This window comes from Balaenoptera ricei, chromosome 16 (assembly GCF_028023285.1).
Source record: "Balaenoptera ricei isolate mBalRic1 chromosome 16, mBalRic1.hap2, whole genome shotgun sequence".
In the NCBI taxonomy this organism is placed as follows: domain Eukaryota; kingdom Metazoa; phylum Chordata; class Mammalia; order Artiodactyla; family Balaenopteridae; genus Balaenoptera; species Balaenoptera ricei.
Window position 1 is genome coordinate 19,657,813 of NC_082654.1, and position 13,483 is coordinate 19,671,295.

Below are 13,483 nucleotides of genomic sequence, written 5' to 3' on the forward strand. Positions count from 1 at the left end.
CCCCTGGTGACTTACATGCATAGGCAAAGAGATCTTAACAGATCAAGAGTCCACATTCCAAATGACAGATATGGGCTTTTTAAATTATTAATTTGATAAACGGCTAAACCGGTAACAAAAGAATAAATGGATAGAAGAATAAAATGGGTAACAAAATTTGACTTCTTTTTTTCCTCCTGCAGCACTGGCATTAGAACAGCTCTTTGTACACCATATGTATAGTCATTTACTGTGACTAATGGGAATAATGTACTACATTTCATAATACTGATCTCTTTGAAAATTTGAGAAAAACTCATAACTGGATGGCTACACTTACTATCTAAAAATACTTATCACAACAACCCCTCAAGCAAAATTTCTTAAAAAAAAAACCAAAAAACCCTTAATAGGCTTTCTAATGAAGCAAAGAAACTTTTCAGAATGCTAAGAAAAGAACCCACCCTCTCTCCTTCCCCGTTTTGTGTAAACGCTTAATCTTCTCAGATGTTTTCTCCTGCTGAATGCTTGTCTTACGTGCAGTTTAAGACGGTGTTTAAAATTTTCAAAATTCCTTCTAAAAGTGTATCCTTGTTTCCCCTAAAAACGGACTCAAACTAATGTTAGAAAGTGGCACTGATGTTAGAAATTCCATCCTTTTTCCAGAAAAGGACCAACTATGAGTTGAGATAATGTCCCTTTTTGGCAAATTCTTATTTCCTCTCCGATTCTGGATGTAACTGTCAGCATGGCCATCACAGTGGGTGGACATCACACACAACTTGCCTGTGTATCGCTCTCTAAGAGTTACACGGAGATCCTTCCAAATGCAAAATGTCTGTAGAATTATCTGCGATCAGAGTGACTACTTGTAACATTTTCGAGACTGACTTAAGGAGCACTTTGCTCTGAAAACACAGTTGGCCGGTGTCCTAACACGATGCAGACTATAAACTTCAGCAATCGAAGCTGGATTTATATCTTCGTAGTCAAACACATGCAGGTGATGCTAACTATCAAATGCTAAACCAAAACTTCTTCTATTTTCAAAATTGATTTTTTTATTCATTTCATACCAAAATAATCTGTAAAGGAAAAAATAAGTCATCTATATGCAAATTAAATATGCAACCCGATATCAAGCATTAGCCAGGAGTATTTCACTGCAAATCAAATAATTTAGGAAAATCACCTGTGTGCTCACCTCATAGATGTGTGTGCTTGTTTGCTTAATTTTCACCATGATTAGTACCACACTTTCTAACTGCATCTGACAAATGAATTCAACACAGCACACAGAACTAATGGCTCTGTTTTCATTCTGAAGAGAGTTTTAAAACTTACAACCTAAAATTGTAATTTCTGATGTTCATCATGGTTAATAAATAACTTGTTATAAATCAAGAATTAGGTTTGATTAAAATTAGAATATAAAATACTTTTGGAAATAAAATATTGTGAATATTTGAGGAGATAAATCCTCGTAAAATGTTCACCAACAACATCAATGTCTTACTTCTGCTTATATGAAGATATTTTTTTAAGCTTTCAAGTTATTCTGATTTCCTAAACTCATCCCAAATCTCTTCTTAAGGTGTTATTTATATTAGTTGTTGCCCAAATGGCTTACATAATGCTTCACATTTTATCCAATAATGTCTCCACATTGACCATCTTAGAGAATGCACGTTTAAAACAAAGATCTTACAAGATATTAGTTATATGTGTCTAACATGGCTGCTAATCTTCATAGGTAATGCGAATATTGGCCTGGAGTCAGAGGTTAACAAGAGCAGAGAGGTCATGGACCATGCTTGACTGAAGCTAACAATGTAACAATGAGAAAACTAAATATACCTGAACAGGCCAAAGGAACTCCACAGTAGTTAACTTTTGGCACGATCTTCGTAAATACTGAGACTGGATTCCATAAGACAAACATCAAAGTCAGTCACATTATTCACTGTCACACCTCATTCTCTTAAGACCAAATATAACATAGGTGAATAGGATTCTGTTTTTATTATGATTATGACTATTATGATCATGACTTTACCCAAAATAAAAACCGTGATTAATGAAGATCAGTAAATAGAGACATTAAGCAGTGAAAAAGGGACTTCCCTGGTGGCACAGTGGTTAAGAATCCTCCTGCCGATGCAGGGGACACGGGTTCGAGCCCTGGTCTGGGAAGATCCCACATGCCGCGGAGCAACTAAGCCCATGCGCCACAACTACTGAGCCTGAGCTCTAGAGCCCACGAGCCACAACTACTGAGCCCACGTGCCACAACTACTGAAGCCTGTGGGCCTAGAGCCCGTGCTCCACAACAAGAGAAGCCACCGCAATGAGAAGCCCACGCACCGTAACGAAGAGTAGTCCCCAGTCACCACAACTAGAGAAAGCCACATGCAGCAACGAAGACCCAATGCAGCAAAAATTAATTAATTAATTAATTAATTAATTAATTAAAAAAACACAAAACTTCTCCTCTTATGAATTACATAATAACCTTACTCAAGTAACTAGAAAAAGTGCAGGTTCCCCAATACAATGTATTTAACATGCCATCCACTAGAGGAGAATTTCACCCAAAGCTCTAGCTCACACAATTCTCAAATCAAGAGGAGGACAACTCATTTCACGGCTGAGGGCAATCTCCCCGCTACATTTCTCAAAGATGGCTGATACAAACAGCACCTCATAACTACATAAAATGGTTGCTCAGATTAAATTATGCAAACGCAGTTTCAAAATAACCTGCTCAAGTTTCAGCCCGTTAAAGATGGACCTGCAAGGCGTTTGCCATGTTATGTCTGCTTCCAATGGAATTTCAGTGGTTACTGAGGGGAGTGCAAACCCCAAATCATCCTTATAAATAAAGACGTTGAAACATAAGTGCAAGGACACGGGGAGGGGTAAGGGTAAACTGGTACAAAGTGAGAGAGTGGCACTGACATATATACACTACCAAACGTAAAATAGCTAGTGAGAAACAGCCGCATAGCATAGGGAGATCAGCTCAGGGAGATCAGCTCGGTGCTTTGTGTCCACCTAAAAGGGTGGGATAGGGAGGGTGGGAGGGAGACACAAGAGGGAGGGGATATGGGGATACAAGTATATGTATAGCTGATTCACTTTGTTATACAGCAGAAACTAACACAACAATGCAAAGCAATTATACTCCAATAAAGATGTTAAAAAAAAAAAAGAAAGAAAGAAACATAAGCGCACAAACATCAAATCCCATGAGCACATTCACCAGCCTTGGACCTGGTGCCTGAACACTGATCTGTCACCAATGCAAAACAAGGCAGAGCCATCAGGCACCTCTTTGAGGTCTCCATCCTGGACTGCTAGCCGAAGGGGCCATCTTTGAAGAGCTCAGGCTTATCTACTAAAGTAAAATATTCCAGGAGTGGAATTTTCAAAATGGGGGTGAATTTACAGGGTAAATTATTTATTACATGAGGTAACTGAAACACACTTGAAATGATCCATCTCCCACAAAAACGGCCTGTATTTTCAACCTGGCAACATTTCAAAATCAGTCACCCTTCTACAAAGATTTTTCTATGAACATAAAATTCTTAGTTTTTTCCTAATTAAAAGTAAATGATAAGAAAATGCAGGGTGACTACAATACCAAAGCAAACTCAATGTGCACCTTCAAGCCACAAGACACTGGCCAGTAAGAAGCACATGAGATGTTTCCCAGTTAATAATCAGTCAATTAGGTTTCTTTTTTCTCTTTTACTAAATAAACCTTGGTTTTAAACATTTTTTTTTCTGTTAGTTTATATTTATGTTAAGGACTAAAGACAAATTTTAAGCAATGATGTACTTAAACTGTCCATCATATTTAGTAAATCTTAGCTGAAATTTGCAAAACAAAGGGAACAGAATAACAATATAAAATATTTTCAGTTTCAAATAGTTAGCTACTTGTAAGTAGTTGAAAGTTATATAAAATCAAACTAAAGCAAAAAGTTGTCATAAGTGGAGCTTTTAATATTCTACCAGTCAAAAAAAAGGGAACCATTTTGTTCTGAAATACGATACCAGCGTTCTTTGATGTCAAACTTAAATTTTCACTATTCTATTACATAAGTCAGTCTTAAAAACAATATTTACTTCCATTTATGCCCCATCACTGGTTATTTCTCTTACATTTTAATAAGTTTATGTAACTCAAAGCAGTGCCGAAAAACCCCTGCTCGGTTCCATAGGACTGATTTTGCTGTGCTTGTATTTCTTTAATTTTCTCCAGTTTCGCCCAAACACTCATCATTCAGACTTTCCAACACTAATTACACTAGTTTTGAGGACTTCATTACAAGCTGAGGGAAACTTTTCGGAGAATAAAGATCCTTCAAACAAACCAACATTCTAGGCCTTAAACTGTCAAACAAAATCTCGAAAGAATGAACGAAGCCTCACCGTTTTACTTTTATGTCTCCCAAATGGGCTGAAAGAGCTTCTCAGAGCCTACTGACCACCCCCAAACTACTCGACGCATTGGGACGGCCGGCCCGGAAAACTCGCGACCCACGTCGCACAGTTTCAACCACATCACAAGATGGTAACGTTAATGGAAAACGGTTCGGCGGCTAAAAACTCTTCGCAAGGGCCTTCTTGGAAAGTGTAAACACTTCTTGCAGGACAAAGCAAAAATACGTTGTCTACAAACCCTCACCACCCTTTTCACCCAACATCACTGTTTGACTTCATGGGCACCATTAACGGTGGTTTCTTCGGGCGGCGTTTTACTCACACGCCCTCCAGCACGCGCGCGCAGACACTCACGCACGGTTCTCCATACGTTCCAGCGGCCTCTTGGGACTAGAAAGATGAAATATAGTCCCTGGGCCATTTCCCCCCAGTTTGAGTTAATTTAGTTCAAAATACCCGGTAACGTCCCCGAAGAGAAGAGACAAGGGGATGAGGAAGAACAAAATTATTTTCCCCAAATAGCTTGGCTTCCCTCTCCCCAAACTCACAAACAGCCAGAATGACACCGACCCTGCCGAGAGGGCGGGCAAGAAAACTTCAAACGCAAGGCGGCCGAGCGAAGTTTAACAGGAACGGGAGAGAGGAAGCCACAAAAGGGGGCGCCCGGGGCATGTCCCCCAAGCGCACCCGGGTCCCCGCTCCCCCTTTCCTCCTCTTACTTTTGGATGATCTGGGGTAGGCCGGCTTGGGGCGGAGGTGGTGGCGGCGGCTGCATCCCTCTCGGGCCTGGGGGCGCCGGGGGCGCCGGGGCACCGGGCACGCTGCGGGCATCTCTGTCCGGTTGCTCGGGGCCGCTGGGCTCGGCGTCCTGGCTCATGGCTGCGGCCAGCACCTTGCGAAACGAGACCGGCCCGGGCTCGCGGCGGGAGAGCGCGCGCGAGGGGCGGCCCCGGGGCGCGGGCGCTCACTGGCCGGGGTCCCCGTGCCCAGTCCCCTTGTCCTTCCCGGTGGCGCGGGGAGGAGACGCGAGGGGCGGGGAGGAGGCAGTCCCGGCGGCGCCTCCTCCTCCTCCTCCTCCTCCCGCCGGTCCCGCTTGCCCGGCCGGGCCAAACAGAGGTAGGGGCCAGGGGGCGTCTCCCAGCCAGCAGGAACCCCTGGGCACCCGTGTGGTCGGGGGAGCTCTGCCCGCCGCTCCTAGACGCGGCGTTCGCCGGCCGCCACCGCGCGCCCTCTGGGTCCCCGGTCCGGCGCCCCGCAGCTCAGCGCAACCGCGTGAGGCGGCGAGACGCACGCCAGTCCGCCGCCGGACGCCGAATTCTCGTCTCTCCCGCTAGCCGGGCGGCCTCCGGGCTCTCCCCGGGGACCGCGCGCGCGAGTTGGCGCGCTCCTGCCAAGCGGGGCGGACCCAGCGGGCCCCGGGCGTCTGAGCTCTTCGCCAGCGCAGAGTGCGCGGGGCTTGGCACCTTCCCGCGACTGGAGCCGGGCCAGCGCCACTGGTGGCTGAGGGGCCCGACCCCGCGGGGGAAAAGCCCGGAATTCCCGCATGTCGGTGGGACTGGTAACCCCAGGTCTTAGATGACCGGACCCGAGGGCTCTCCAAACTGGCCATTCCAGCTGCTGATTTCAGGGGTCCCCAGAAGCAGCGGGCGAGGCCGCCGTGATTTCTCTTCATTTATTTCCTCACTTCTCTAAAGGACCTGCCACGATCCCGCGAGCGCAAAGACAAAACCACGTATATGTTTTATTCCTGTTATTTATTGCCCAGATCTCAGTAGGAATATAAAGGCTGGAAAGGAGTTCGGTGACATCGCACCCCCAAGATCACCGCCTCTGAAGCTCTGTTGGTTGCTGGGAAGCCAGTGTGCGCCAGTTCACCTGCACACACCGGTTTACAGTTGTGGACGCAGGCATCCTGCGCTGAGGAGTCACCCCGCAAAGTGGTAGCACGGGTAGAGGTCTGGGGAGGCACCTGGTGCCGCAGAAACATCTAGAAGCTGGGCAAAGACCTCGGAGAGTGGTTACCCTGGAGATCCTTACCCTCCGTCGGGCACACGGCTTTTTAAATCCTGACACGGGCAGCACCGAAAAGCGTCCCTTGGGTGCGTTGGAAGCCAGAGCGCACGTCAGGGTGCCCCACGGCCTGGAAAGAAGTTTGCTGAAGGTCTCAAGCCAACCCATCCTCCTCCCGCAGCCACGTGAAGGAAAATTCTGGAGATGGGTTCTCCAGGACTGGCAACTAATTGAATTCCCTGAAAGATGCTTTCTTCTCTCCCTAGACTGTGAGTTTCTGTCAACTTCCCTGCCAGTTTCAGGAAGGTAAGCCTCCCTTGATTGCTGTCATCCTACTTAGATCTTTGCCGCTCCCTCCCTCTCTCTCTCCTATACATAAAATGCCCTGTCCACTCTCACCCTTCCTTCTTCTCTCTCTCTCTCTCTCCCTCCTTCACCTACAGATAAAATGGTACATCAGTTCCTTGTATTCATAAAAGTAATCACAATTCGCAAAATTGAATCTCACCAGAAACCCCAGGTAAAGAGGTACTGATTGTTTATTCATTTCACAAATGAGGCAAGTCACGGTGATTTTTCCAACTATATATGGCTAGTAAGAGGCCGTCCCAAAAAGAGTCTTCTCGGGCTCTGGGAGTGGTTAGTTCATCATCTTTAGTTTCTATCACTGAAGTCCTGACTATGGTTTCCATAAAACTTCACCTTCCACTGCTCCCCTACCTCCTTGGTTGAGGGAGATTATCTGAAATTAACATTGCAACTGTCCCAGAAACTAAAACTTTCCATATGCTTGCATTAAAATATCACTCTGAGAATCCCCCAAAACCTTTGTGAAAAAAGCTTTGTAGTCAAAAAAAGACAGATCAGCAGTTTTTACTAGAGAGGTTGAGTGACTCAGTCTCTCTGAGTGTCAGTTACCAAATATGTAAACTGGCAGGGATGAGACCCAGACTTGCACAGTGTTAGGATTAGAGATAATGTATCTTGCACATTTGGTGCAAGAGGTATTCAATCTGGCAGGTCTCACAAACATGATTCCTTATATTCCAAACTTGTAGCCAAATAGAACAACAGATCTCAAACTCCAGGAAGCTGAATGCCTGGAAGTCACAATATTAATATAACTTAATCCATTCTCATAACATTTTTACTGGCATAAAAAACAAAGGAAGAAAGGAAGGAAAGAAGGGAGGGAGGAAGGAAAAAAAAAGAAGGAAGGGAGGGAGGGAAGGAAATTCGTATTATACGAATGCACCTCTCTACATCTCAAAAATGATGTATTAGTTTTGTGACAAAATAATAACAGTGGGTAAATCTTGGTTATTTATTAGACTTTTCTTTCATCCTTTCTGTGAATTGAAATTTTCAAAAAAAAAAAGGAAAAAAATAATAATTCACAAGGTGTTTTTAAGAAGCCCCATTTCCATGAGTGTAGCTTAATGTTTGCAGTTTATGTATTATGTAAGAACTGAAATTTGAATTGAAGCAGATGTGAAGGGTGAGGGAAACACTGCAGCAAAAACCTAAAGCTAGTTCCTGTGCTATCTCAGATCCCCTCAAAATGTTGTCCAGGATAATAATGAACAAGACTTTCCATTTTGCAAGTCAAACATTAAGTGTGTTAAGCAATTCCAATGAAAAATATTTATTAACTTAATGTCGTTTCACTCCTTTCCAGGAAAAATGAGAAAGACCCCTGGCTGGGGTTGCAGCCATGTAAGAATCTTTAGCAGTCTTGCTTTAGTGGGTCTGCCCTGTGTCATCACCACCCCCATCACACTAGGATGTGCTTTACAGTTACTGAAGTGAGGGAAAGGCTGGGGGGAGGGGAGAGGTCACCCGACTTGACAAATGGGGAGGGGAAGGCTGGTAACATCTCTGTTCCACTCTGCAGAAGCATTCTGTCCCTGCTGACATACCAGTAAACTGTGATCAGGAAGTGAGGCTTGTGCTGTCTATGAATATATTGAACATTTCACAGGAGTCAGCTGCTAAATGCTTTCATAGATTATTACTTACTTCATACTCACAATAATCCCATGATGTAGCTACTGTTACCTTGTTTTAGAATTCAGGAAACTGAGACTAGAGGGCTATAAGAACTTGCCCCAGGTCACCTGGCTTTTAAGAGGCAGAAGCAGGACTGCAGTTAGGTCAGTCTGATCCCAAACCTCTCCCACTGCCTCAGTGGCACACCTAGACCTAAGATGCCACCTGTCTTCTTTTGCTGTGATGCTGCCTGCATCTTCCAGTGAATGTAAAATGCCCCCTGCATTGTGATTCAACTCTGCCACTCATATTTATCTGAATCAGTAAATTAATAGGCTGGATCCAAATTGACGTCTTATAAACAAGAAAATTTAAAGAAATTAAGCAGCCTAGCAGTGGGTAGTAGAAAGGAGCAGGAAATAGAAACCAGGTCTCTGTCACTCTCAAACTTGCCAGGGACTCTGGCACTCTGGTTTGTTTTGTAATATTAATAAATGTTTACTGGGTTCCAGACAGTGGTTCTAGGAGCTTTCTTATGCCTTATTTCATTTAATATCACCAGTTTGCAGACAGAGAAGCTTGATGAACCTGTCCGAGGTCACAGGGATAATAAATAGTGGAGCTGAAGTTCAGACCCTGGTCTGACTCCCTGCAACTACCTGCCCTCTGTTCAAGGTGATTGTGAGCATTCATCTCTGCAGATGGAATCACTTAATATGTCCTGCTATTCCATATATGTATATTACTACTATTTTTTTAATGACAATTTACTTAGTAGATTATAAAGTTTGATAATTGGTGAAAATGCAGGACACAAACATTCTCATATACTGTGGGTGAAATTATCAGTTGCTGCAACCTCTTTGGAAGTGAGTTGGCACTGTCTATTACAGTTACAACAAAGGAAACTGACTCAGTATTTACCCTTCTAGGAATTTATCCGATAGGTTTATTCGTAGCAACAACCAAAGTTCCATGTTCAAGGAAGTTTATTGTGGCATTGTTCATGATAGCAAAAACCAGAAACAACCAGAATGCTAAGCAAAGGGACTGGTTACATAAAGGATTGTCCCTACATGGAAGGGATTACAATGTAGCCCTCAAAAAGAAGGGGGCAGGTCTGTATGCACTGCTAGGAAGAAATTGCCAAGACCTGTTACTAAGGAGAAAATACAAGTTCCTCAGCAGTATTGCAGTATGATTAAATTTGTATAAAACCAAAGAGTATAAAACATTCCAGGAAAATTATACAAGTAATTAATTATTAACAGTAATTACCTCTGGAAATTGGGATGGGGCAGGAACCTTTTTCTTTTATGACCTTTTATATCGTTTTTATTTGAAATAAAATTTTATCGAAGTACAAAATATATAGTGTTTGAAATTTTTTTACTATAAACGTGTGGTTTTTTTAATTAACTAACAACAGAACAATTCTTTCTTTCTTCAACTAGTAATTCTTAATAACACTTAGCACATGAATAGGATTTTATTTTTAAGGTAAAACTTCGTCTGGAAGAATGACTGGACAATGTATTGTCCAGAGTAGCCTTTTGTTATCCTAACAACCCCAGTAGAGACAATTGAATAATTAACTCATTAAGTTGCCATCAGTCATGTTGATACAGTTACAATCTACTAGTTTGATAATTGTGGATAAATATTAAGCAACCTATCAACATTAGCCATAACATATTAACAGTTATCTGGGTATTAATAACAACAGTTATTATTTCTTGAGTATTACTCTATGCCAGACTGTCCTGAGCACATAATATTTCTCATTTAATCCTCACAATTACCTTATTAGGTGGCTGTGTTTATGCCCATTTTAAGGATAAGAAAACTAAGGCCCAAAGAAGTTAAGCCACTCAACAGCTACTAAGTGGAGGAACTGCAAATCTAACCCCAGTCTCTATTCCTCCTAGGACAGAGCTTTTAACTGCTCCACATAGTGGCATGATGTTTCTTGGTATAATGGGGCTTCTGAGACCAGACGTTCCTCTGCTAAATGCTGGCTGGTTTGACGCTCTCTGCTGTCTCCAGTACCTCATCCTTTGGTTTCCTATCTCTCCACAAGACCTGCCTTCTCTTTTCTATCCCCCTGAGGTGAGCTTTACCTGTTTGCTGGCTTCTCTCTCAGAGCTACACCCTAATCTTTTACTTAAACTCCATGGAATCCCTGCAGATGTCTCAAAACAATGGTAAAATAAAATCCTGTGCTAGCTTCACAAAGGATTGCCTCTCTGAAAACGCAGGAGAGGCAGTGGCTGAAGGATGCTGTTTAAAAATAATATGGTTACTCATGGATCTGGATGCACATTTGAATTTGAAGGAGACAGTCAGGGAACTTTAGCTGAGGAAAAGTGAGGACATGACCCAAGAGGTTCTTTTCTGCCTAACAACTCACGGAGAGCATCACTCATTGGCTGTAGGGACAGGCTTAGCCTCCATCTCTCTGGTGGTGGATTTATCAGCCAGGCCCCTTGCCCTCTGATGAGCTGCACAGGTATTGTACTATAATCAAAATAACAGTTGGCTGGGAGTCAGAAAATCTGGGTTCTGGACCACTAGGTGTATCCAGTGTTCCTGAACAGAAAAGCAGTCATCTAAAATGAGGAGTGACATCAACATCTTTGCCTTCCCTAAAAGCATCACTGCCCCAAGCCTAGGTAGCTTGACCTCTGTCTTTCCACTGCTTGCTCAGTACCTGGCCATGAACCAACAGTGGATTGAGTTAGAATCCTAGGCGCTCAGAGCCGGGTAGGGCAGGGTTACCTGCATCTGGCTTCCAGGAAAAGAAGAATTTTGAGCTGTGCTTTGAAGGATCCAGAGAATGGCTTTTTCTCTTTTGCTATTACCAAGAGAAAGCAAAGCAGCAGGGTACAATAAGGGGTGTTATAAAACAAGTTGCAGCTGAATTTTCTTGGAGGGGGGATGGGAAGTGATGGAGGTATGAAATGAATGTGGGAGAAATGTTAGCTGGTGGCTAGTTGCATGATTTAACTTCCATGGGGCCCGGCACCCCCTGTGGAGACCCAGCTTCTACACTGCAAGCTTAATCCCTGGGGAATGTCACTGTCATACAGAGGCTGGTAGTGTGACTTGGGCCAGAGCCAAGCAAAACAGCACTTCTCAGAGGCAGGGGATTCCTTTATCCAGCCCCTCCCCACAGGTGCCTCCTCCGTCTTCCCTTATCACCAGGGCTGTCTGTCTGTCAGGCCAGTTGGTCAGCAGGGAATAAACATCTCAGGCTGTTTGCCCACTGGCTCGGAGATCAGGTGACCATTATGGAAGGCAACACCAGAGGCCTTTGCATGCCAGCGTGATGCCAGGAACAGTGAGAACCTGTGATATGCTGACCTCACTGAGTGGGCACCCATGCAGCTGGCCTGGAGTGGGGAGACTGGTGCTACTCCCTGATGTGGCACCTATGGTCATCCCAGGGTCACCCGAAGCAGGACGCCCTGCCCAGCCACCTCTCAGCATAGACTCTGGAGTCAGAATAGCTGGATTAGAAACCCAGCCCCATGACCTGTTAGCTGCATGACTTTAGGCTACCTTACCTCTCTGAGCCTCAGTGTTCCCATCTGAAAAATGGGAATAATAGTGCCCCCATCATAAGTGGGCCCTGATCCAATATGACTGGTGTCTTACAAAAAGAGGGCAATTGAGACGTAGATTACACAGGGAAAATGCCATGTGATGACAGAGGCAGAGACTGGCGTGACACAGCTGCAAGGCTGGGAACACCAAAGATTGGCAGCCACCACCAGAAGCTAGGGAGAGGCAAGGAAGGATTCCCCCAGAGGCTCAGATGGCCCTGCTGACACCTGGATTTCTGACTTCTGGCCTCCAGAACTGTGAGAGGATACATTTCTGTTGTGGTAAACCACCTAGTTTGTGGTGCTTTGTTACAACAGCCTGACGAAAGTAATATAGGGAGGAAAGGGACTGGTGGAGAGGGAGGAGCTGAGGGATTTTGTTCCCTTGGTCTGACAGCCCAGTAAGCCAGGTGAAGGGATGCACAACCAGAGGGGACTCGGGGGCTCTCCACCTTATCCCCCAGCCCCTGAGGGCTTGAGCTCAACTCCAATCCCAGGGCCACCAGGGAAAGCAAGATATTTGCACCCCGTGAGAATAGGAAGTGGGGAGAAGCCAGGAAACAAGGATCCATGGTCCAAGAAGGAAGGACTCTGACATCCAGAAACCTTCACAGCCTCCCCCCGGTCCAGCCTCCAGGCTCAGCTCCTTTCACACTTGAGTCTGGCCAGGCTGGTCTGATCCTTTCCCTGGAAAACACCTTATGCGTTTTGCCCCCCTGCACCTCTTCTTCTGTGCCCTTCTCCCTCTGTGCCCTGCCTGACTGAGCCCATTTCCATCGCAGGAGCGCCTTCTAGCCCAGGAATGTCTCCCTTCTTGGAGACCATATTGCACTGCTGGTCTGCACATCTCACTTGGCAATTAATCACGTACTCCCAGTAAGTGTGTATATTTTTTATTTGATAATGTGATCCTTTTTTACTGTTCTGTGGTTTAAGTTTTCATGTGTCATGCCTTGTTCTCCTGACTATATCAGGAATGCCTGGGCTGCAGGGACTGGGCATGCCTCTCCTAGTAGCCCTTTCATCCTCAAACATGGAGATCTGCCCACAATAGAATGTATATTTGTTTCTTTGATTCAGCACAAGAATGTTGGCTATGAAGACTTGGAAATCTGGAGTGGTTTTTAGTTCTGCCATTGGCTTGTTTGTAGCAGTATCATTAGGGGCATGGCCTTTAGAATCAGACAGACCTGGGCTTGAATCCTGATTCTGTCACTTAATACCTGTGTGACCTTCAGTAAGTTACCTAACCTTTGCGTGCTTCAGTTTCCTCTCCTCTAAAATGAGGCTCATAGGTTGTGAGTGTCACAGCGCTGTGTGTCTGGCACATAGTATGCCTTCAGAGTTCATCTGTGGATGAACAATATATGTAAGTGCTTGGCACCATGCCTGCCAAAATTCCCTGGGAAGCAGACTCTGAGATGGAAATGGGCTACAGCAGGTTTATT

The 13,483-nt window shown here is 44.6% G+C and overlaps 1 protein-coding gene and 1 long non-coding RNA gene across 3 annotated transcripts in view; one reads left to right on the forward strand and one right to left on the reverse strand.

Annotated features, from left to right (window-relative positions):
• The window catches only part of RBM20 (RNA binding motif protein 20), a 212,139-nt gene extending 206,336 nt beyond the window's left edge, over positions 1–5,803 (reverse strand). For both annotated transcript variants that reach the window (XM_059900652.1, XM_059900650.1), the window contains exon 1: positions 5,151–5,803. In XM_059900652.1, coding sequence (XP_059756635.1) covers positions 5,151–5,308 — 158 coding nt within the window. In that variant the 5' untranslated portion in view covers positions 5,309–5,803. The remainder of the gene's footprint in view (positions 1–5,150) is intronic.
• LOC132350984 (uncharacterized) lies at positions 5,389–12,904 on the forward strand. The gene is made up of 3 exons (XR_009498064.1): positions 5,389–6,747; positions 10,359–10,539; positions 12,818–12,904. It is a non-coding gene; the product is annotated as an uncharacterized LOC132350984 (long non-coding RNA).
• Positions 12,905–13,483: the final 579 nt, after the last annotated feature.